The following is a 24631-nucleotide window of genomic DNA, read 5'->3' on the forward strand; positions in this document are numbered from 1 at the left end:
TCTATTCTTCGCCGAGTTGAGCCGTGCTTTATCAAAAGAGTCCCTAAAATCAAGTTAAAGATAGACGTTGCCTCTAAACATCCCGCCCCGGCCTGTGCCAGCCTCTCCCTCCTTTCCTCCCTGCCTCCTCTTCCTCCTCCTCCTCCTCCTCCCCCCCAGCGCCTGGCCCTCTGCTCGGCTGCGCTAACGAGCATCGGAAGCTACTGTACATCCAGAGCATCTTGGCAGCGCCCAATCGTCTTTGCTCCTTTCATAGCCCTCATCATCACCCCCACCTGCCCTCCATCCCTCCAGCCTCAGAATAGGGCCTGGGTTTGGTCCATGGTAATTGTCATTCCAAAGACGAACTGGCCTAGTTTCAATTCAACACACAAGTGTAAGAAGCTCGGCCCACAAAAGCCAGGATGTCTGCGAAGTGTGTGTGGGGCTACGATACAACATAATCACACTTCCTCTAACAACACGCAGGAACCAATCCGATTACAAGGCGGCTTTTTGGATCTCAGAATGTGGGCATCAAAGCAGCAACTTGTCTTTAGACTCAATTTTCCCTTGACAAAGAGATTAGTGGTGATATTTTAAGAGTCAGCTGTGCAGTATATTGATTTAAGGTCACCGCATGAGTTCACACAGGGAGCGCTGGTGCTCGATCAGCACTCCTGTATCCTGAGAGGCTGAAACACAGCAGAGCAAGACAAGAAACAGAAAATGGGGCAAGAGGGAAAAAATAAAAGTTAGTGCTGATGTGGAGAGTTAGCTCCTGAACCTGAGGACAGAAGGAGTCCATTAAAGACATCCAGAAACTGTGTCTCATCTAAACATCTGAAACATCATGTTACATTCATAAAGTGCCGTCAATTTGCAACATCGCCCGCAACCAGAGACTTTAACTGGTCAGTCAGTCTTTTCTAACTGGTCCCTGTTTTCCAACGGTCTGTGTCTGAGTGACACCTGGGGACAAGGATCAGTGAATCTGAGAACGTATCAGCCGGAGTCTCATTGATTCAGCAGTTGATGCCAGTTAACACAACATGATGTAGCGTTCAGACTCGCACCAGTAATGCAATGTGAAAATTCGCATCACGTTTGGCGCCAACACAACATTAGTGGACGGACGTAGTTGGTGTGAACATGCCGCCAGTTGTTGCCCTGCAGTCTGTCTCACTGCTGCTGGATCAGTCTCATAAAAATATTGTTGCCTTTCGTCACTCAGACACAAAAACTCAGGTGAAAACAAATCTAGAGTCAGTGTTTGGTTTGTCCGTTCTGGGCTACTGTAGAAACATGGCGGTGCAACATGGTGATCTCTGTAGACGAGGACCTGCTCCCTGTGTAGATATTAACAGCTCATTCTGAGGGAACAGGAACACAACCATCAGATTAGATTCATTTTAGAGGAGCAGAGTTCAAAGTTCACAGTCTGAACGTGTTTTATCCAAAACATCTACACACACACTGACGCAGCACGAGGAGAACTGAAACGCTAAACTTTGACCTCCGCTGACCCCGACCCTCTGACCCTCTGATCCTCCCCAGCTGGGCCGAGCTGCCCCACAAATGTCTCTGGTGGTCGGTGCGATTATAAGAGTGTGTGTGTGTGTGTGTGTGTGTGTGTGTGAGAGCTGACAAAGACATCAGTGTCATGGAGTGTGATCAATGTAAAGGCACACTTGTTTTTTGGACCTGAACATACACACACCTACACACACAGGCTTGTTCTGAGTCGAGGTATCGCCGTGGCAACGCTACAAACCTACACAGCAGCACATTAAGAAGAAGAAGAAGAAGAAGAAGAAGAAGAAGAAGAAGCCCACAGTGACTGTGTTTACACTCTCTCACTGACTTTGTGCCTCAGAGACGTTCACGATGGCGACGAGAGGCAGCTTTGAACTCAAAGTTAAAACTTCATCTGGACTTTGTTTGTTGATCTGTCTGTTTCTTCAAACTCCTACATGTTGTCGTCACTGTGAATAAAGTCCAGCAGCAGCAGAAAGTTCAAAGTCCAGTCCTTCAGGTGTCTACATGTCCTGTGTTAAACCTCAGAGCTGTAGTTCATATCAAACAAACACTCCGCCTACAGAAAGATCATTTGAATATCATTAGACTTTATACACAGAGATGGCGCTGTAGAGCCGCCATGACGTCCCATCTTTACACAGAACCAAACGATGGTGCCATCATGAGGGTCTGGGCCTCACTGTTTTCACTGTTTGAGGACATTTTCAGCTGCTGTTCTTCTTCTTTGAGTTAGCCCCTAACTGCTACTTCTTAAATCTCGCACGGTGGGTCGCACACAAAACACGTTGTCAAAACTTCACACCCGTCCTGTCCATGGTCCCATCCTGTTCATACAGACACCGTTTCAGTGCTGTTGCTACCTCCCGTGGCAGCTTAAAGGCAAGACAACTCTGTCGTCATATTCCATGATCGTACCTAACATACAGCACGGTGAGGCAGAGTAACGGCGTGACATTCCCACCTTGAACGGGCAGTGTAAAACAGGCTAATTACTCGCCCTGTGTTACGTTGAATTTGTAAAGAAAAAATTCTTTATCTTGTAACAACAACAAAATTATATCATGACATCAGTTTGCAAACTCTTTTGCAGTTTAACCAAAGTCTCATTTATCCAGTCGGACACTCAGCTCAACTTTGTGAACACGTCTTGATGCAGTTTTGCTGTTGTTAAACATGGACCCCTATGACTTTAATTCATTAAACATATACTCCATCTCTGTGTTCATCATTCATTCATGGAGGCACAACAGAGAAAAAATGTTTCTAACTAGCAGCTGATGTACAAATGATCATTTAGAGGGTGAAGTGTTCCTGTGAGAACCCTGGGGTTCATGTCCTTTGTGTTCTGTCTAGGAATGTTGCAGAGAAAGTTAACAATTAAAACTTACAGATGAAAGGAGCTATGAAAGGCTCAGTGCAGCTGAGACAACTTTTAAATTCAGTTTCAGTTCAAGAGTTCAATATTTTCCCACCAGAATTATAAAATGATTCGATCCCGTCAGTGTGGAGAAGCTCTGGATCCATATTTAGACATAAATAGCACATAAAACATTTGCTTTAAAAAGTTGCTGAATTAACTCCAGATAATGAGGACGTTTACAGACAGTGTTTGGTTCCTGTTGTCTGATCTAAATGGTCCCACGGCTGCGTTAACGTGATTCAGACTCACAACCTTCGTGTTGGTAGAAAGCAGTCAAACAGTTAAAGTTCAGACCTGCAGGATGAATCTGTAAAACAGCTTGATCTGACGAGGGTCTGAAGGTGTGTGTGTGTGTGTGTGTGTGTGTGTGTGGGGGGGGGGGGGTCCCTGGGTTGAAATCAGCGGGACATAAAAGTGTTAACGGCCCTGTTTATGATGCTGTTAATGAGTGCGGTGGGACGGTGTGGGTCCGTCTCTCTCAGCCTGGTTGTTACCTCTCTGCGTCGCTCTCAGCTGCTTCTGATCACCAGGAGCACACACACACTTCCTATCCTGCTTCCTGTCCTGTAACTGCTGAACAACCAACCACAGAGCTCTTCGTCTACCTTCCTCCTCCTCCTCTTTCTTTCATGAGCTATCAAACTAACTGATGAGGAAAAATCAGGAGCGTGTTGAAACAAATATCGATCTCCTGTGTGTCTCCATGTCAACATGTGAAACTCTTTAATGCAGGACTGGTGTGTTCAGCATGTTTGTGTGAGAGCAGGACGAGAGCAGGAAAGCCTGTAATCCCATCATCCCTCCCTCCTGCCTCCCTCCTGGACCTGCCTCCACGTCCAGCAGCAGCAGGCCACAGAGAGGAGCCTCTGTTTGGGAGAAAGAACAACTGGAGCACAGTTGTCCCGAGACATCTATACCAGACATCTATACCAACACAGCCTCCACACTGGACAATAGTCCTCTGGAACCAGGCTCAATATCAACTCATTCAAACTTAAACCCCCCCCCCCCCACACACACACACACACACAACCACACCTTCAACATCTGCACAAACATCTGCTTTTCACTTGCACGTCCATACTCCACTTTAAACAGCAAACATGTATGAAATCAACACTTTGCAATGCTAATGTCATCCAACAGAGAGTGTTAGCATTGCTAACAGTTAGCCATGCCCTGCAGGTACCCGACAGCCAAGTGTATCTATGGTAACCACTTCAGTAACCAGGGTGACTGCGGCTGTATGTGCTCCTCTGTGGCCTACAGTCCTGCTCTGCCATTCATTACAGAGTCAATGGAGCCTCCTACAATGCGACAGAGCAGAGCTGCCGCCAACGTGCCACTGAGCAAAGCGCTCGCACTTGACTTCATACAGAGAACCAGCTCATTGGCTGACGGTTTAAGGCTGCGGTTGAACTGACCAGCAGGAAGATGAGTGGTTCTGTGTGTGACTGAAGAGAGGTGATTCCTCAGGGTCCTTCCTTCCTGTGTGATCGATGTACAGTTTCTGTATCCTGCAGTAATCAGTGTGTAGCTTCTTGCCAGGTTCAATATGGCAGCAATGCTGACGTACAAACCAGCGCAGCACTTCTATATCGACGGCAGAAAAGTTTTGCCAAATCTCAACTGGTGGCCACGTCTCTACCGTTACACAGTATATACTGTCGTGTTGCTGGGCCCTAATGGTTGCAATAAATCCTCATAACAAATGAGAAGTGAAAAATATTCAGCCAGCCAAAACTAACATGTCTCACCGTTGAGTTTTTCTTTCCAGGGTTGCAACTTATGTCTGCAATCAAGGTCGATAAAGGTCAAAGATGACGTCATGATCCTTTAAGAACCTGCTGCAACCAGGTTATTCTTCCAAAGCCCAGACACACACACACACACACACACACACACACACACACAGAGCTCCTCTGCACACACACAAACTCAAGCTCGGCTGTTACACAGTTAAAAACAATCCTGTGTTTTCCGATTGTGTCTTTGTGGTGAAACTCAGCAGATAAACCGTCGAACGCCGCGCCAGCGATGAGGAGAAAGTTGTCACACGAGGAAAAAATGCAGTCAATTACCAGATACACCGCACTCAGAAATAACATTTCATGGGAATTTTGAAACAATTTCTGACCTGGGTTATTTTAGAAAACCAAAAGTGGAGTCAGCTCGACTGTCACTGCTGCGCTGTTAGCCAGCACTACACCAAAGTCTCTCTTTCTCTTCTTTCCTTCCATTACGCTCTGCAGACGGGACCAGGGTTTATTATTCTAGCTCTCCTGGCAAAATAAGAGGAGGAGGAGGAGGAGGAGGAGGAGGAGGAGGAGGGGGAGGGGGAGACGTGGGAGGGATGGAAGCCCAGTTTGGTTTCAATATTAGATGTGTCAGCTGCTCTGGACGTGGGGGGGCTTAAACAGAAGCGCATGTGAGGGTGCGAGTGAACACCCCAGACCTTTATGCACCAAGAGGAGGAGGAGGAGGAGGAGGAGGAGGAGGAGGAGGAGGATAACTCACAGTTATGATTTAAGTGATCACACTGTGACCCTGCTGTAAACTGTACTGTACCTAATTATGGTCAAACCAATAAAGCTAATTTGAATTAGTCAGGGCAGACACAAAGACGAAGAGGAGGGATGGAGGAAGAGGAGGAGCAGGAGGAGGAGGATGAAGGCACAGAGTGAGCAGATGTGTGAGTGTGACCACAAGGAAGGAGGGAGAGAAAAAAAGGGAAGAGGAAAAGAGAGAAGGAGGAAGACAGAGGGAGGAGGAAGATGAAAGAGACGCACACACTCACAGTGACAAGCAGGGAGGTGAGCACATACCCACACACACACACACACACACACACACACACACACACACACACACAGTGTGTTTCCATTCACAGAAATGTAAATGTGGTGCAGCAGAGCCAGACAGGACAGCTCTGCTTCTGGTTAGTGGTCACAGAGATGGAGGGGGGGGGGGGGTCCCATGAGTTTATATGAAGTATTTCATGTTTAGCATGTGACGCTGACACACCTTCACAGATACGTCACAACATGCTGATAAATCCAGACATATGACATGGTCAGACTGGTTTGATTGGGAAAGTGAATCTTTATATGTGTGTGTGTGGCTGCAGTACAAACAAAGACAGACGTTTAGCATGTATGCTAACAAGTTAGAGGAGGTCTGTACTGTACGTGCATGAATTAGTAACTAGAAATAATATGCTAATATTAATAATACAATTTATGCACACAATGTAGCTCCGCCCACCAGTCCACCTCATGGTTGTATGACTCCGCCCACCAGTCCACCTCATGGTTGTATGACTCCGCCCACCAGTCCACCTCATGGTTGTATGACTCCGCCCACCAGTCCACCCTGTGGTTGTATGACTCCGCCCACCAGTCCACCCTGTGGTTGTATGACTCCGCCCACCAGTCCACCCTGTGGCTGTATGACTCCGCCCACCAGTCCACCCTGTGGCTGTATGACTCCGCCCACCAGTCCACCCTGTGGTTGTATGACTCCGCCCACCAGTCCACCCTGTAGTTGCATGACTCCGCCCACCAGTCCACCCTGTGGTTGTATGACTCCGCCCACCAGTCCAGTGTCTCTGACAGTCTCCATCCATGTCAGTGAAAACATGGATGCTTCACACACAGAAGATCTATACAATCAGCACAGTTTCAAGATTAGAGTCACCAATTCAGTATCTGACCAAATGTCTCCCCTTCTGTTCCTGAGATATGACGTTAAAACATGATGATGTCACAGTCAAGCTGACCTTTGACCTTTTGACCTTCAGTATTTTATCCTGTCAGTTTGGTCAGAATTAGTGAATGAATTCTTCAGTTATGGACAGAAACATGTTTGTGAGATCACACTGACCTTTGACCTTCTACCTTCAGTTTATTCTTCAGTCCAAGTGGACGTTTGTGCCAAATTTGAAGGGCTACCCTTCAGGTGCTCTTGAGATATCGTGTTCACCAGAATGAGACAGATTCTAAGTCACACTGACTTTGACCTTTAACCACCAAAATCCAATCAGTTCATTGTTAAGTCCAAGTGGACGTTTGAGCCAAAATTAAAGAAATTCCCTCACCGTCTTCTTCAGATATCACATTCACAAAAATGATGTGTAGTTTCAGGGACACCAGGTTTAATTCAGGTAAATTAGGAGGAAGAGAAGTGAAGCAGGACGACAGCCGAGCAAATACAAGAAACATCAGGATCAGAGTGAGAGGGTGAAGTACAAGGCTGTGTGTGTGTGTGTGTGTGTGTGTGGCTGAAGAGCCATTCGGGGTGTAGAGGGGGGGTCGAGGGGCTGAGTGATGGGTGGGACAGATCGAGCCTCTGTGTGTGTGTGTGTGTGTGTGTGTGTGTGTGTGTTGGACTCCTTACAGCTCGGCACACAACCTGCCATCTGTTTGCCTCTGCCAGCAACAAAACACACTCTTCCAATGAAGCTGGCACAAAGCAGGGACACACACACACACACACACACACATGCAGACATATTTACACATGCATGAGGACAGTGTGTGTGTGTGCGTGTGTGTGTGTGTGTGTGTGTGTGTGTATTCTGGCTCCTTCCTGCAGTTTCCATCCATCAAAACAATTCAATCAGAATGATGCAACTCTTCCCTCAGTGGTCATAAATCCAGGTGTCAGAGCGAGAACACTTAACGTCCAATCAAACACCATCAAGCAGCTTCTTCACGGCACTAAAATATTTTGTCAGATTTGACTGCGGCTCCCTCCTCCCTGCGCACCCTCCAAAAGCAGTCCTTCTGATACGACACAAGGAGCCTCTTTGTTCCCAACATGTCTGCCTTATCTCTTCACTATCTCAACAATTTCCTTAAGGGGAGCTTTGTAATTAAAAACCCACCGTATGTCAACGCCGCTGTCAGCCGGCGGACTGAGAACCAGCCTGAACCACAGCCAGAGGACATGTGCAGGTGTGTGTGTGTGTGTATGTCTGTGTGTGTGTGTGTGTGTGTGTGTATGTGTGTGCTGCACAGACATCATTAGGCTGAATCAGGCAGGACAGGCCGCCTTCAAAGAGCTCTGAAAACTCAGAGAAATTAAAAAAAAAAAAAAAAAGGGGATGAAATGATGAGACAGATTTAAAGCTTAAAATGTGTTTGTGTCACGTGACGTCTGCCTGAGTCAAAGTCAAGAGAGACATAAAGAACAAAAATAAAAATCCCAGCGTGGAGAAGGCAGCAGGGTTAGACGTGAGCAGAACACACACACAGGTCTGTATTTTCATCCATAATTCATGGAGTGACATGCAGAGCGGCTTTCAAAGGCCATTAATGAGGTGTATTAATACATACATAGCTGTGGCCTGCGGACAAGGTTCGTACCAAGGCCTCTGGCTCACAGTGACCTACTGATCTACAGCTGTCTGCTAATTCTTTCCATACTCTGTGAGAGCGGCCAAGGTGGACGTTTGACCCAAACCTGAGACGGCCTTTTGACTCGTGGGAGGGTTTTACACCCTGTGACTGCAGATGAACGGAGAGCAGGGACACTGAACATCTTTAGCAGCTTACACTCATCTTCAATCAGTCAAAACAGCTCTAAGTAATGATTGTTCATCCTGCTGCCTGCGTCCTGTCAGCACCAACATCTTCCTCAGTGCCTGACTTCATTCATATTTTTATGCTAACAGCAGATTAAATGATTGCTTGTTTATGAAGGGGTCAATGGTGTGATGAACACACTTGATTCTGCTGCCACCAAATCTACAGAATGAATGTTTGCACTGTACGTTTGGTTTCTGCACACGACAGATGTGTAACATTTGTACACTGTCATGAAGCGGTGACATTTCTTTGCATCAACAACGCTGTGGTTAATATTTGGTCATGTTTAGGCACAGAAACCACCTGGTTATGGTTTGGAAAAGATCAGGGTTTGGTTTAAAATACACAGTTTAGGAGGCTCAATCGCAGCTGCAAAAAACCAACCTCTGTTGGTGGAGCTGTCTCCGCTGGAAAAACAGTGACAGGTCACTCAGGTGCACTGTTAGTTGGTCTCAAACTGGTCTGCAGCTTGTCATCTCGCCCAGGTGACATGCCGTCCTCTGTCCCACCCCTTACTTTATGATATAATATGTATGAAACATGAAAATGTGTATGCGGTTTGTAGAAACAACCAATGCCGACCATGCCCTCTGTGCCTGGCTGCTCCACAACTTGCTTTTAAAGAATTGTTGAACATTCAGCCAAAGTTCTTGTTACCAAATCTAGAACCCAAACCAACATTTCTTTACCTGATGAACATCTAAACATGTCAACATCTGCTCAATAACAGTCGTTAATAGTGGAAGGGTTTAATTTTGACTCAGAGTGCCCCAAACCAAAACATGAAAACATCATGTTCGATTCAGAGTTATGGAGCTGGAGGTTTGGGGGTACTGCGCCAGAAGATGTTGAGCATCAAACACTTGATGTCCTGTTGTTATTGGGGGGTGACAAATGAAAATGTTCCACATATTGAGGGGGTGTGTCCCCTTCTTCTCCCCTGCTTCCCCCCAAAATCTTCACCTGTGCCACAGATCATATTCCAGACATAAGGGAACACGCTTGTCTGGTGCAGACCTCAGTAAAAATCACCTCATCGTCAGTTTATATTTTTTCAGCAACAATTAAATACAAAACAGACCATTTCTACTAAAATCACAACACATAACACAATATCTGTCAAAATCATCACAATATGACGAATATCGTGCAGCCATATTGTCTTCACTCTGAGAGTTTTCTAATGTCAGCTTTCAGTACCTGACAGGCTTCATTCAGTCCCACAGCAGCCTGCTCTCACAAACTGTTCAGATGTTTTCCTACAAAAAGCAGTGCACACAAAGCCATAAATATCCCACGTATGACGAAAGTCTGCGATCACATGACCAACGAGCTGACGGCAGTAAACAAGGAAGCAGTCGTGAGCAGTTTGTGAGGAGGCAGGCTGAGGTGGTGGATGGGACTCTACCCTGGAGTCACATGACCTGTGTGAACCTGCAGTCATGTTAAGGTTCGTCCTCACTATGTTTCAGTAACTTTACATGCTCAGCAGTTACATAATTAACTTAAAGACATCTGTGGGGCACAAATAGGATTCCATACGAGCCATGACATCACGCTGCCTACAGTCATACTGAGTTTAGTGCAGGGAACAGCGCCGAGGTTCAGCAGCAGCCCTGCGTCTGAAATATGAGGCACATTTTGTTTCACAATTTAGTCTCATTCAAAGCGACCATTTCCACTTCAGTCTGTGATCTGATATGAAAACCTTTAATAACATTTTGCTAAGCAACAGCCTTTTTCCACTTGTGCTCAGCTGTGTGTTATCCTTGGAAAAAAAAAACTGCGTCTAGACTACTCTGCAAGTACCTGACGACAATCTGTCCGATGCACAATGTGCTCAGAGCGATGACACAGGACAGAGTTACTGAAATACTGCAGTTACATTTGATCATGTTATTGATCATTGCGTGAGTGTTTGAGAGGGTTAACACAAAAAGTTATTTTGACGGTGTTTTGCTGTAAATCCTGATGGAGAAACATCCTCCTCTGATCTCTGGGTAAACAGCACTAAGATTTGTGCTCACTGTTTAAATCCCATCCAACAAAGTGTCTTAAGTGTCTACTGGATTAAGTGCCTGATGGGCCGAGGATAGAGCAGCCATTGTTCAACCAATCGTCATTCTCCAAAGCTTATTTGGCCCGCACGCTTCCCACGCTTGCCAAAAGATTTCTTGATAGTGTTGCCAGGGAAATGAACATTCATGCAGAGACTCAGAAAGCCCGAGTGAAGCTGCAGAGGAAGAGAGAGCGCTCGCAGTAACTTTACGCTTAAGCTGTGATGAACAGGCGCATAAAGCCCACACATGGAGACCTTCTCATTTACATAATAGGATGATTAAAGGGTGGCGATGTGGAGTGCCCCTCAGAAGATTACACTACCATCATACTTGAGAAAATAACCTTTCTATAAAAGCACACGGGAGAGGCAGAGCTGCTGCTGCTGCGTCTCTACAGGAGGAAAAACACAGGATGAACTCGTTGGCAGGTATCTGTGACCGATGTGACTCTTTATTAACGTCTCACATAAATGTTTGTAAAGATTCTGTAAAGAGCATCTGCGACCAACACTGTCTTGTTATCTCTCGCTTTTAAAAAAGGAAGAAGAGAAAGTCATCATCAGTGCATCACACTACAGACCTGCTGCTGCTGCTCACATCCCTGTGAACCAGCTCAAACAGTCTGACGCTGCTGCTCAGGTGATCGTTTAGTTTTCTTAGAGGAATAATTTGCCCAGAAACTCCCTCCATTTATTACATTAACACATTGAGAGTTCAGCGTGTTCGATCTCAGCTCTCATCTGATTATAAAACGTTGATATTTAATTTAATTTGTCTGTTTAAAGATTATCAGCTGATCAGCAGAAGGTACTTTCAGTACGATGGAGGAATGTTGAGCTGGAACAGACACGTGTGTGTGTGTGTGTGTGTTCAGCACAGCTCAAAACTAAAACAACACTTTGGAGACGTGTTCTGAAATGAGTCTGTAGTTTGGGACCAGGTCTGATCCCTGTGCAGGAAACCAGCTTTTTAAATGGTGGCTGGCGTTTGAATTTGGCAGAGTTTAACTGACATGGTCGTTCTGTTGACGTGTAGTTGGCGGTGGGGGCATCTGGGATACTCAGGCACAAACTGGAGGGCCGGACTGGACAGACACTGCCACTGACTAGAAGACCAGTTGGACAGATCACAGAGTCACTGGCGCAGACTGGAGAGGCGTCTGGCTGACCAGAGGTGCACTTGGACGCCTGACATCACCGACTGCCAACAGGAGTTAGTCTGGAAGCTCTCTGTTCCTTTTTGATTTCCAAGAGGTGTTATCAACGACCTCGGGTCAGAACGCTTCTGGATGCGACTGAACAGACCTACAACCAATCAGAGCAGTGAAACATGACGCAGCTGAGTGACAGACAAATGTAAACACACTACAGCGTGCAGAGACAAGCTGTGTTGGTGACTGAGTGTGGGCGGCTCAGCCTTTGGACCGACTACGGAGACGGAGTAGGAGCGTTGCATCGTGTGTCTAAGCTGATAACGGAAACACAAATCAGCGCAGCATGGCTCGACTGGACGCAGCTAAAAGTCACAGAGGGAAAGGCCCACAGTCTGTACGTGTGCTACTGCGGTAACTTCCTTCACCTCTGTGAGGTGATGGAGCGTTGCTCGTGTCTCACTGTAGACTAACCAACAGCTGTGCAGAGACAGGAGGGATGAACACTGGTGTACGTTATGTGGCGCAACTTGACCCTGTATGGATATAAACTGTGTTGTCTAAATCTATATCTATCTTAAAAATATATTGATATATTATAAAATAAAATCAACATACCACCCGGCCCTGACTCACAGCAAAACTAGTGAAAGACTTTGTAGCCGTGGATCAGCTTTTAAACATCATCTCTCAAGACAAGTCGTCAGTTAAAGACACGTCATCAACAGGTCTCTCTGCTGTATTGGAGATGCAAATCCCTGCTGCACTGGGCCAAAGGCCGAGTCAAACCAAACCAAACCAAACCAAACCAAGCCGAGGCAGCATGAGTGTGGACAAAGTGCTGGTGGAACTCTGGCACCAACAAACCACACAACAGATCAGACACGTCCTGGTTAAATATGAGTTTAATAAAGAGGAACCTTCAGATGGATCCTCCGTCAGAAGGAACAAGACAGCTCTCTGTGCACTGAAACTGCTGCTGAACACACACTGCATGCTGGACTACAGTACACACACACACACACACACACACACACACACACACACACACACACACTGCCTTCAGGACAGCACCGCCTCTATCAAAGACTCACAGAGCACAGGAGAGCTTTTCAAAGACAAGAGTGTGTTGAAGAGAGGAGAGAGGGAAGAGAAATGAAATTCAGCAGAGAAAAAGAAACGACAGAGGGAGAGAGAGGAGTGACGCTGTGTGTCTCTACGTGTGTGTGTGTGTGTGTGTGTGTGTGTGTGAGTGTGTGAGTGTGAATTGTAGAGCCTGAGCGTAAATCTGTGGATGGCGTAGTTTTAACGAGTCTCCTAACGACCTAAACAACCCCTGCTGACATTTACAGTCCTCGCCAGGGGGAGGCAGGGGGGTTAGTGACCTCAGCCACACAGACACATGTAGACACACACACACACACACACACACACACACACACACACACACGCACAAACTCATGTAGACACACCCACACACACACACACACACACACACGCACAAACTCATGTAGACACAACCACCCACCCACACACACACACACACACACACACACACAGAGACATGCTGTCGTTCTGTCTCTAAAAATGAGATGCATATTTGCTTTTTCTCTGGTTGAAAGACATTATGACCACACACACCCATGGCGTCTCTTTCTCCCTCTCACACACACACACATAGATACACGCACACACACACACACACACACACACACACACACACTCATATACACACACAGACTCTCCACTGTCCTTTAATTTCTATCATTCTCTCTTTTCATCTTCTTTTAGTGCCTCCTTTTATAATCCACCTCTGCTCATACAGACATAACATTCACTTAACTGCAGACTCCACGTAGGCCTGCTCACTCTCTCATATACGCACACACACATGCACACACACACACACGCACGCACACAATGCAATGGCTGAAAAGGGAATGTGTTGATTTTATACGTCTGCTGTTTCACAGAAAACGTCGCAGCAGAGGAGCCACATATTTCATGAGAGCTGAACGGGGGCACCGGCTGGGAGTGAGTGTGTGTGTGTGTGTGGTCAGTAAATACAGAGGAGAGAAGAATAACACACATAAACACACACACACACACACACACACACACACACAATGACTCTGTTCTTTGTCATCAGTCTCACGTCAGTCAACTCGGCCTCTCAAACTTTTTTTTTCTCCCCAACATTTGGAAATGCCACCAGAGGAATAAACAACGCAGCTCAGAGACAACGTTAAGGTGCATTCATGGACACTAGGGACTGTTTGTTATTTTTAAACGTCTGGAGGGGAATTATGTTTTTTATTTTGTTATTTTGTTATATTAAATAGCTGTATTTTGTAATTATTTTACCATCATTATTTTTTTAATAACCAAAATAACCAAATTTATCACAGCCAGAAACTGAAAAGACAAATTATTGTTGGATTTTCAAATTTCCGACGGTCCTTGGACACATCATGAGCGACAAACGCTTCCAGAAAAAAAAAAAAAAAAGATGACAAGAGTGAAAAACTGAGACTTTTCCAACTCCAGGGTTTCATCTTCAACTTTTATTAACTTTCAAACATCAAAGGGTGAGTCTTAAAAAGGCTCAAGGAGAAATATTTGGCGCTTCAGGGAGGGTCACACTGCAGACACCCCCCTCCCCTGATGAACAACGGTCCCTTACATCTCACTTACACACACACACACTTACATACACACACTTACACACACGACAGTGTCTTATCTCTCACACACATAAACACAGACCAGAGGACTTCAAGATTTATTCCACAGAGCATTTTAGACGCAGAGTAGTTCTGTTTTTAGGGGTGTTTTTTTAAAGTATAAAATGATGTGTGTGTTGAGCATCCTGGGAGATAAACCCTCTATATGAACCATCATGGTACAGAATACACACCATGTTGTATTCTGATTAATAAAACCTGTTTTACCTCAATGGACTGGTGTTTTTTCCTTTCAAAAACAAACTACGGTGGCCCACAGTGGCCACATTCACACAATCATCAATGACAGCTCAACAAAAACAAGCAAACAATCTAAAATATATTCATGAAGCTTTTCAAACTGCCTCACCGTTACTTTTAATTTTTATTTACATGCTGTAAACTTTGAAGGACATTTCTGTCCTCAGCACCTGCTAATGTCTGACCCTGAAACAGATACACACATTAATCCCCCCCCCCCACACACACACAGAAAACACAACCCTAAGTGACAACTTTGCCCGGCGCTGTGGCGGCTGAGGGGAAATTGTGCCATCTGCCAGTAAACGACAGTCATTTTATCCCCACTGCTCGTCCATCTGTGGACGTGGAGAACTCTGCTGGAGGCCAGGGGGCCACGGGGGCCGCGGGGGAGACGAGGCGCAGGCCGGAGATGCTTACCAGGCACAGAGGCCTCTGTATGTGAGCTCCACAGGCTTCATCTACCTCCTGACTCTATAGACAGGAGCTACTGGAGGACACAAGAATATACTGTGAATGTTTAAAGCTGAAGAAGACACGTAACCATCAGGGATGAGCCTCGCCGTGTCTGAGCACAAGATTCAACATGATTTAAAGATCTTTGTGAGGGATCAAGTTTCTCAAATATCAGTCCACAGATGATCAGAGGCAGCAGAGCATCACATCAACACAAGAGAAGTGAATAAATGATGGCTGATGGTACAAAAAAAAACCTTCAAACTTTCAGCTGGACGGCCTTAGAAATTTATTCATTTTCTCAACTTGATTTTGTCCAATATATTTAATTCAATTCTATGTTTACGACAAGTGTGAGCAGCGTGTCGGTACGCTACACAGCTGAGAGAGCTCAGAACAAACATGTCAGCTGTTTGGAGGTATTTCAGATTTATGTCTTCGTATTTATTTGGAACATTTTGTATTATAAAGTTAGGACAGACATGTTTAAGTTGAGGATGATGTTGCCTTCCAGATAACACGGTGTCACAACCAGAGCTGGCTCGATGCATCTCTCATGAGAAAGTCCTAAAAACTGAAGGTGTGAAAGTTTTCATTGTCGTTAGTTTTCATCTTTGTAGCTTCAGATTTTCCAGATTGTTTGTATGTGTGGTGACGAAGGATCCTCCATCACACGCACACACATACACACACACACAGAGGAGACCGATAAATGAATCTCACACCCACTCCAGATGAGACTTTCAGCATCACACTGAGCCAAAAAACCTTCTACCTCACCTGGAAACGTGTCTGATAGAAACACGGCTGCACATGTTGCTTGTTACCACCTGACCGTCATCCACTTCACATCCAATTAATCATCACAGCCAAACATGACAAACATCAGCAACTTGAAACAATATCCTCTCCACAGATATTTGGCTGTGTTTTCACACCGCACAGGTACACGGAGATCACAGCCTGAACACCCGCCACCCTGAGGGGTTTAAAAAAAAAAAAAAAAAAAAAAAAAGAAAGACACACTCTGCTTGTTGGATGAAGCCGAGCCTGATGGGCTGTGATGGCTCCCAGCAGGGAGGCAATCAGGCGCACACAATCACAACACCTCCATTGTTTTACTTGGGGGGGGGGGGGGTTCACACACAGGTAGAGGATCAGCTGTTGGATCAGCCTGACACAGAGCTGCTCTCAAACCTTTTGGGACGAGTCCGTGTCAAACTCAAGTCGAAATGTGAGTCTCTGAAAGACGACATGACATCTGAACATTCCTTCCAAAGCGCTGATCATTTTTTGCATAGCTGAGACCAAATCCTCTCACTGCAGAGGCACAGAGTTCACACATGAATTTGTTCCAGGTCAAAACATGAGATAAGTCTCAAGTCTCAAGTCTCAAGGTATTCGAGTGTAGCAGCAGTGAAGTCAAGTCCAAGTCTTCATTTTGTGACTGTCGAGTCTACATCTCTGGTCTGACTTCAGTAACTCGAAAGATAACACCATGTGTGTCAAAAGTGTGTCAGAGACTCACACACACATGCACATGTTAAAAAAAAATTGTATGTTTACACACACACACACACACACACACACACACACACAGAGTATGTGGGCTTGCATAAGACAGCTGGGTCGTATCCAGAAAGCGCCCGGCTCCTCGTCTTTCTTAATGCAGTGTAGCGTGTAAAGTGTGTCAAAGACTCATTTTAAATAACTCTCACATAAAGAGAGAGGGAGAGAGAGAGAGAGGGAGAGAGAGAGAGAGGGAGAGGGAGAGAGAGGGAGAGAGAGAGAGAGGGAGAGGGAGGGGAAGAGAAAAAACAACACTTGGCTAACGCCTCAGAAAAAGATTACTCTGCTGTGTTAGTTTTTTTGCGCAATATGGAGAGATTAAAGCAAACACAGTCAACGTTTACTTTGGACTGATCTTTGGGTATTTCTCCGCCTCGAGAACAAAGAGGGAAAATCGCGCTAAGCTCAGCGAACCAAGAACAGTCCAATTAAATCCTCCTCGTAAAAAAAAAAAAAAAAAGACTCCACCACATTGGTATAAACAATAAATGTGCCTTTTGAAATGCCCCTATTTGAAGTGATGAACACACACAACGCGCTTCTAAGCAGATGTCACATACGCATGGAAAATGAAGCATGGAACAATTGAGGATGGAAGCAAGTGTGTACGAGCAGCTAAACGTTCTTGTTTTTGGACGAGGCTTCTTTTCATCCTGCTTTATGACGGAGCGCAAAGCAAACTTGAGAAGGGAATGTTTCCGAGCTGTGTTTTTGTTGTTGTGCTGCAAGAAAAGTTTTCTTTCCTCAGAGACGCTCGTTCGGTCTGTATAACAATCCTAAACCAGAAAATCTTCAGCTCAGGGTGATATAAAACAGAGCAGAGCAGCAGATCCTCACACTTCAGCAACACTTCAGCAACACACGTTCAGTTCACACATTTCAAATTAAAACCAAAGTCCTAAAAAATGAACTTCTATGTGTTCATTTCTTCTGTTTTTTAAATAAAATAAAATCCCACGATTCACACGCAGATATTTTCCAAATCTGGTCAGATGCTTCGAAGCCTTTTCAAATTCACTGCTGATGTGACTGATGGTCTGAATTTTTATTTCAGACCTCCAAATGCCTAATCTGAAAAAATATTTACAATTTTTCTGTTTAAGTCTGAACTGATCTGTTCACAAAACTTTGTCAAATATTCATATGAGCAGGGTTAGGGACACATTTCAACAGGGACGCTGTCTTTGACAAAACACAGTGTGAGCGACGTTCACTAAACGGATACGTTCAGTTCATCGTTGAACAAAAACAGGAGGGCGTTCAGTGAATGCACTCTTTTATCTTGCTGATGCACATTACAGCATGTCAAAGGCTGGAACCGGTCAATATCTGGCCTTTGTGTTTGACAAATGATTTAATCAATTAATCAATTAATGTTTCCAACTCTACAATGAGAAGATGTGCTCAATGACAAACAACCACTTCATGAACGTATCCTACTCAGATTCTGTCTGTGACGTCGACAGCTCAACAGTCCCTCTGACACAGCTGATTAGTGCTCTTTACAAAATCAGTGACACCTTGCTTGAATTTACAAAAACCTGAAAGTCAAGATATTGCATCATAATGTAGCAGATGTTTTCTGTTGATGTGAACTGGAGTGAGACATTCATCAGCTCTGTGTCAACAGCGTGTCACAGCACGCTAAGGTTTGATCTGTGTCCTACCTGTGGGCTGAGCGGTGGGCAGCCTGGCCGGAGCGACGCAGAGAGGCAGGAGGAAGAAAAGCCAGAGTGAGCACCACAGAGCCGTCATTCCTCTGGACGACGAGGTGAGACGCAGAGCAGGGAGGCCCGACTCAGACTCAGACAACATCCTCCATTCGCATGCTGTCCAGCAGAACGGCGGCCTCCACGCCGCAAGAAACTATCCAACAACTCCCCGCCGCTGACCTGAGAGACAACAGACAGGAAGAGGAATCAATCACAGCTGAAGTCTGGATGTTCGTCATGAGACTCTGGTCCACTGAGGTGGAACATTCAATCAGCTCTGAAATTTAGAAATATAAAAATGAGGTTGTGAATTGAACACAGTACAAAGAAGCGCCCTCAGCTCTGCACACATGCTTCCATATTCTGACCTGACATTCCTCACAGATTTCCAGGATTAGAGTGGAAATCCCTCTTTGCAGTTTTTCTCACAAACTTTCTCAGAGCACCTGATGGCAGCTAAGAGACCTGTTCTCCGTGCCCCCGGCCTGCAGTACAAGTTCATTAACCAATGAATTAACTTTGCTGCATCAGGATTAGTTAAGGACGAAGAACAATCACATAATTTTAGACCTTTCAGCCTGTCACTCCTCTCACAGGACTCTTTTCTGCTTGAGAAACTCCTCTGCATGGTTTAGCAAGCGATTGACACGGATTCACTAATCTTCCTGCAGGATGAGGAATGCTGGAGTCTACGGTATCAGTTGCCCAACGTGCCCGGCGGCTCGCAGGAGGAGGAGAAGGAGGATGAGGAGGAGGAGGGAGTGTGACGGCTACGGCGAGCGACGGCGGAGTGCTCTGCTCTCTGTTTGCTTAAGCAGGGAGAAGCTGGAATGCACCGAGGCTGGAGGAGAAAGCTCTGAGAAGTGCCCAGAAAAGCAAAGCACAAAACCCCCCACATGTGCGTGCACACACACACACACACACACACACACACACACACACATCTACCTTGAACACTTTTGGGGACATTACACTGACTTACATGTATTTCCTGGAGACTTTCCCCTAACCTTAACTTAACCAAAATCAGCTTTCCAGTCTGACACTCAGCTTTTGTCCTGATTGCACAAACTGTCCTCAGTTAGCTGGTCTTTAGTCAGCGTCCCCAGAAGGAGCCTAAGTTAGGAACACACAACAACTGTTAGCTTAAACTTTGGGGGCTCTGTCCAGCTTCAGAAAAGCCTTGGCTGTGAGACGTCCACCCGACAAAAACAGACGCACAGGTTTGGCGAACACACACGCAAACATTAGAGAGTGGGCTTTGCTGCGGCACACAGAGGTGTATTGTACACACACACAGTCCAGAGAAAGGTTGTGTTGTCTTAAGTCTTAGCAGTGCTGTTTTTCTTTCTCTCGGAGGACCTGTGACCCACTCCTAGCTCAGCACAAACCCAAGCCCTACGAGGCTCTGTTTGCACATTATCACTCCTCGACACAGAAAACAGTGACTGGGGGAAACTTGACGAGACACACATGAGCAGATAAAGCAGCACAGACACACAGAGTCTAATCCAAACAGTGCACCTCTCATGCTTCAACATACAGCGCTGCGGCCTTTCATGTTCTCTACAGGCACTTGGGTGAGCTCTTCTCGGCCTCTCTCAGCCCATCCTCACCTTCTTACAACACGAGACGCCTACACGCTGCTGCGGTTTGTTTATACAGCTCGATAAGGCCTTCGCTCTGCGGGCGTGGAGGTAGCTGATTGCAGGCCTCTCTGATTTGAAACTTTTGTTTTCTCTGGCACACACACGTAAAAAAAACCTCCAGCGTTTTACAACCACTTGAGTCTGAGAGCTGACAAAGTCTTCAGGGTTGGTTCATGTCAGCGTGCAGATCTGTTTAGACAAGTAGCATGACGGCCTCTCCAGCCATGTGAGGAGACACTGGCAAACAATACCAGCTTGAACTCTGACTAATTTGGTGACAGGTAAAAGTTGAGACTACCTTCTCGTGGTGTACAAAGTGAATCCCGGAGTTTGCCGAGCGGCCAAGAGCTGCAACATGATTGATAGCATGAAAGTGGAACAAATTAAATCCTGTGTAAGCACAGGAGGTAATAAAAGTCCTTCCTTGACAAAACAGAAACATTAGATCCTCTAGTTTCTGAAATATTGAGTGATGAAACTCAGCTAAGAACTTCTTACACCAAAGTGGACACTGAGCGTTGGAAATGAACTCTTCACAGACTCCACAGCGACTGCAAACACTTTGATTCCTATTAACAACCTCCAGAAGCAGAGAAGAAGAAGAAGAGGAGGAGGAGGAGGAGGAGGAGGAGGAGGAGGAGGCGGTATGGATCCCAAAGACCCAGCGAGGAGTTCAAAGCCTCCAAAGTGTTTTCATGCTAATATTTTCTTAAAGCATGAAAGGGAAACACAACCGGCGCGGTGAATAATACATGAACATTAATCATGCAGAACTATCCTCACATTGTAACAGCTCCGAGGCAGAAAAAGGTTTTCACCAGGGTTCAAACCCTCGTCATCCCCTCTCCCCTCTGAGAGGATCAATGCCAGGCCGTCACATGTGAGTCACACCTCTCCGCTGTGTCAGTAATCTTTAATAATTAAGCCGGAGAATCAACAGCCGGGGCCGGATCGACTTTGTCATTTTGGGAAAAGAGGATTAAAGGTTTTTTGGGAGAGCACAAGTGCAAACAGCAGCCGGGTGGAGGGTGGAGGGTGGATGGGTGGTGGAGGGAAAGATAGACAGACACACAAGTGTGTAATGTTCCATATCAGTGCCTCTTCTTCTTCTGCTCCTCTTTAAAAAAAGACTCCCATTCACTCCCGTCTCCTCGTCCCCTCACTGCTCCTCCATGTCTCATCACACCGCCGCCCTCTTTTCACAAACACACTCCAGCGCAGCCTGAGGTGAGAGGAGAGCAGATATCGATCAGCTCTGCATCTTAAAGCTGTCAGAGCTTCACTGTGACTCCAGGTGGAAAGAGCTGCTGCAGGCGCTGGAATCAGCCTCCTGTCATGTGTCCTGCACTGCACGACTATACCTGTCCACATGTTTGTCCTCTGCATGACACAGAGGACACGGGACACTATAGTCTCTCTGGGAAAATAACAACCAACAGAGAATATGATGATTTACCCACTGAGACACAGTGTGGACATCACAGCACGGGGAATTAGAAAGTCAGATCCTTTACTGAGGTGGATATCGACTGTTTTAACTGTTATAGATTTATTATAGTGGATTTATGTGGAGAAGGGAATCCCATTAAGGACCGTAGCACCACTGGAAACTTCCCTTTAAATGTTATGGTCACAGTGTGAGCTCCTGCAGAATACAGGGCTGTGAAATATAAAAACGTTTTGAATTAAACCCAGTGAAGTTCATAACTGAGCATCAGAGACATATTGTAAGTGACAGGAGTCTTACACAGATTTAAGAAGTGGTAAAGCTGCTAATAAAGGCCAGATCAGGTCACATTTGGTTTTTATTATTGGAACATTACAGTGAATTAATGTGTGAGCTGAAAAAGATCAGCTTTTCTTCTCACATGAAACAAGTTGGGGCCAATTAATGCTCCACGCACCGGGATGGTCTCAGGCCAATTTGGGAAATGAAAAGAGGCAATCAGAGTCTCATTTGGAGCCCAAATGTGTGTGTGAGGCCTCTGATTGAAAAACGCTGCGTTATTTCTCGGGTCAATAGATACAATTAATTTGCAGCATTAGCCAAACTATTATCATCCGCACGCTTGTTTAAGGCTGACACGTTTAATAGGCTGACGCGCTACATGTCCCAAATCTCATTTTCAGGCCCCCTCTCCTCTGCTGCTATAATCCCGTCATTCTCTCCGGTGATGCTTCGACATGGTGGGAGCCAGAGCTGAGCTGAGTGGCCACAAATCACCATCTGAATCCGATTGAAGCGCGTGTGTTTGAAGAGGAGGATGAGTGATGTGCTGCTGAGGGAGAGAACCGCACAGCGCGTTCACTCAAAGCTTTCTGGAGAAACTTCAGAGCTGATCAGAGGCATTAGGGCGCGCGGCTGATGTGTAATTCATATTTCTGCTCCCTACCAGTGAAGACGTCACTGATGCAGCGAGGAGAAAAGGCGTGTTCATCCTAACGAGCTCAGGACGCCGATCAGAGCCAATATCTGTGTGTGTGACAGACACATTCTGCAGGAGGCGTTTCACTGATGAGACATGGAGACACAACTTTGATTAGACGCGTCTAATGGCCATCCCCAGCCCGTCCTCATGGACACACCAGCGTGCGTAATTTCATCCATCTGATTTCACACTTTTCAGTGCTGGAATTTTCTGGAAACCAAAGTGCCAATATTTTAAAATTAAGGAAACGTGTTCACACTTTTGATTAAGAGAAAAAAAACCAGCAAGTTGATTTACAGTAAAAATAAAGGAACAACTCGGAGGAGAGGGGGGCGATTTTTAGCCTCGCGGCGTGCGTAATTTCACCAACCTGCGCCACACACACACACGGTGCAGCCAGCATTAATGAGCTAAGAAACACAAACCTGTGCGCTCTCTCCAAACCGAGCTGACACAAATACGCACAGGAAGGACGCGCCGAATGCGCACAGCCCGGGGACGGTCGAGACGTTCCCTCTGCGGCACCTGTGAGATGGCACGGCCGAGGGTTTGGTCCTGCTGCTCCACGATACACACACACACACACACACACACACACACACACACACACACACACACTGAACACACTCCTCAACACAACACGGCCGCTCAATGCTGAGAGACAACCTGTCTGACGCACATCTACAAGGAAGTGGAGCTATTTCTCTCCTGTCTCAGTCCGAGGCTGCAGAGAGCTCATGATAATAATAATAATAATAATAATAATAATAAAACCAGGCCACTCACCCAGAGTATTCCGTCTCCACAATAAGCCTCAGTATGTCAGATTCCACCGAGAACAAAGAAGAAGAAAAAAAAATCAGCCGTAATTTTCCTGTAAACTTTATAAAAACCCAGAGAACTTGTTAAAATCCGTCCTCGCGCGTCACGGAGCAGCTCGGCGACACAGAGTCTCGGATCCTCCTCACGGCTGTCAGCAGAGTCTCAGCTCGGGCACCGCCGCTGCCGAGAGCCAACTTCTCCACTAAATCCTGTTTTCCAGCGCGCGCTGCTGTCCAAAGTGTCCAAAGCTCCTGAACGCGTTCATCCTGTCGTGCACGGGGACGCAGCGGAGCGGGACGCGGACCGGACGCAGTGAACGCGGCTCCTCGCTCGGCTCCAGCGCGGATGCCAGTCGGTGTGTTTGGTTGCCTCGGATCAGCCAACTCGGACTGGTGTCTCTCCTCCGCTGGCTGCCTGTGAAGTACGAGCTGCGCTGCTGCCGTCAAGAGACAGCGGCTGGGAGGAGGGGGGACTTCCTGTCTACACCTTCACAATAAAGGCTCGGCTGATGTGCCAGTGACGCAATGTTTCTCTGGGTTGTGTCTGAAACGGAATCTGCCTTCAACAAAATATATTTCCCCCCAACACTGAATTTAACTGTGCAATTTAAAGGGTGTTTGGTAACGTGTAGAGGTCACGTTTCATCGTTGAAAGCGGTTCAGTTGTTTTTAAAGACACAATAATTAAGATAAATGAATGATAAGACACCAAAACACCAAATCTGAAAACCATGTGTTAAATTTTATATATTCTTGAGTATAACTGCCTTCATCCCTCCACCAGTCCCTCCCTCATTTATTGTTTCTGTTACTTGAATCAAGATATTTTATGAGATAAAGATATTTTAAAATCATTTTCTCAGCACCGAGTTGTTTCAAACTGCTGCATAAATAGTTTAAACTGTAAACCAGATATTAAACTCACTGATAACTTTAATATTAAATAAGCCAGGTCTACACACAGCCTCCTTATGGCACAACCTCTCCAGGTGGATGTAATGAAGTCATCACAGGACGCACACTGTGCCACGCAGCTGCACAGACCAGGCTTTTATTCTGAAGGCCGCAGTGTGTCGGTGTGTGTGTGTCGGTGACTTGACTCTCCTCTCCTCTCCGGTGTCTCTCCGCGGTCGGTCCGGGATGCCTCCTGGCTGCCTGTGCTTCCACCGGGCTGCGCGCCGCCGGGACAGGCAGCAGCAGCAGCAGCAGCAGCGGGGGGAGGAGATCACATTACGGCGCGTCGCTGCTCCGGGGCCGCTGGAGGCAGCAGTGACG

General features: G+C 46.2%; 1 protein-coding gene across 7 annotated transcripts in view; it reads right to left on the reverse strand.

The window, feature by feature from the left end:
* Positions 1-23766, reverse strand: part of fgfr3 (fibroblast growth factor receptor 3) — a 97168-nt gene extending 73402 nt beyond the window's left edge. For all 7 annotated transcript variants that reach the window (XM_049596105.1, XM_049596106.1, XM_049596102.1 and 4 more), the window contains exons 1-2: positions 23322-23766; positions 18413-18637 (exon numbers count right to left, since the gene is read on the reverse strand). In XM_049596105.1, the coding sequence (XP_049452062.1) occupies positions 18413-18560 (148 nt within the window). In that variant the 5' untranslated portion in view covers positions 18561-18637; positions 23322-23766. The remainder of the gene's footprint in view (positions 1-18412; positions 18638-23321) is intronic.
* Positions 23767-24631: the final 865 nt, after the last annotated feature.

Source organism: Epinephelus fuscoguttatus, linkage group LG14, assembly GCF_011397635.1.
Source record: "Epinephelus fuscoguttatus linkage group LG14, E.fuscoguttatus.final_Chr_v1".
Taxonomy (NCBI): Eukaryota; Metazoa; Chordata; class Actinopteri; order Perciformes; family Serranidae; genus Epinephelus; species Epinephelus fuscoguttatus.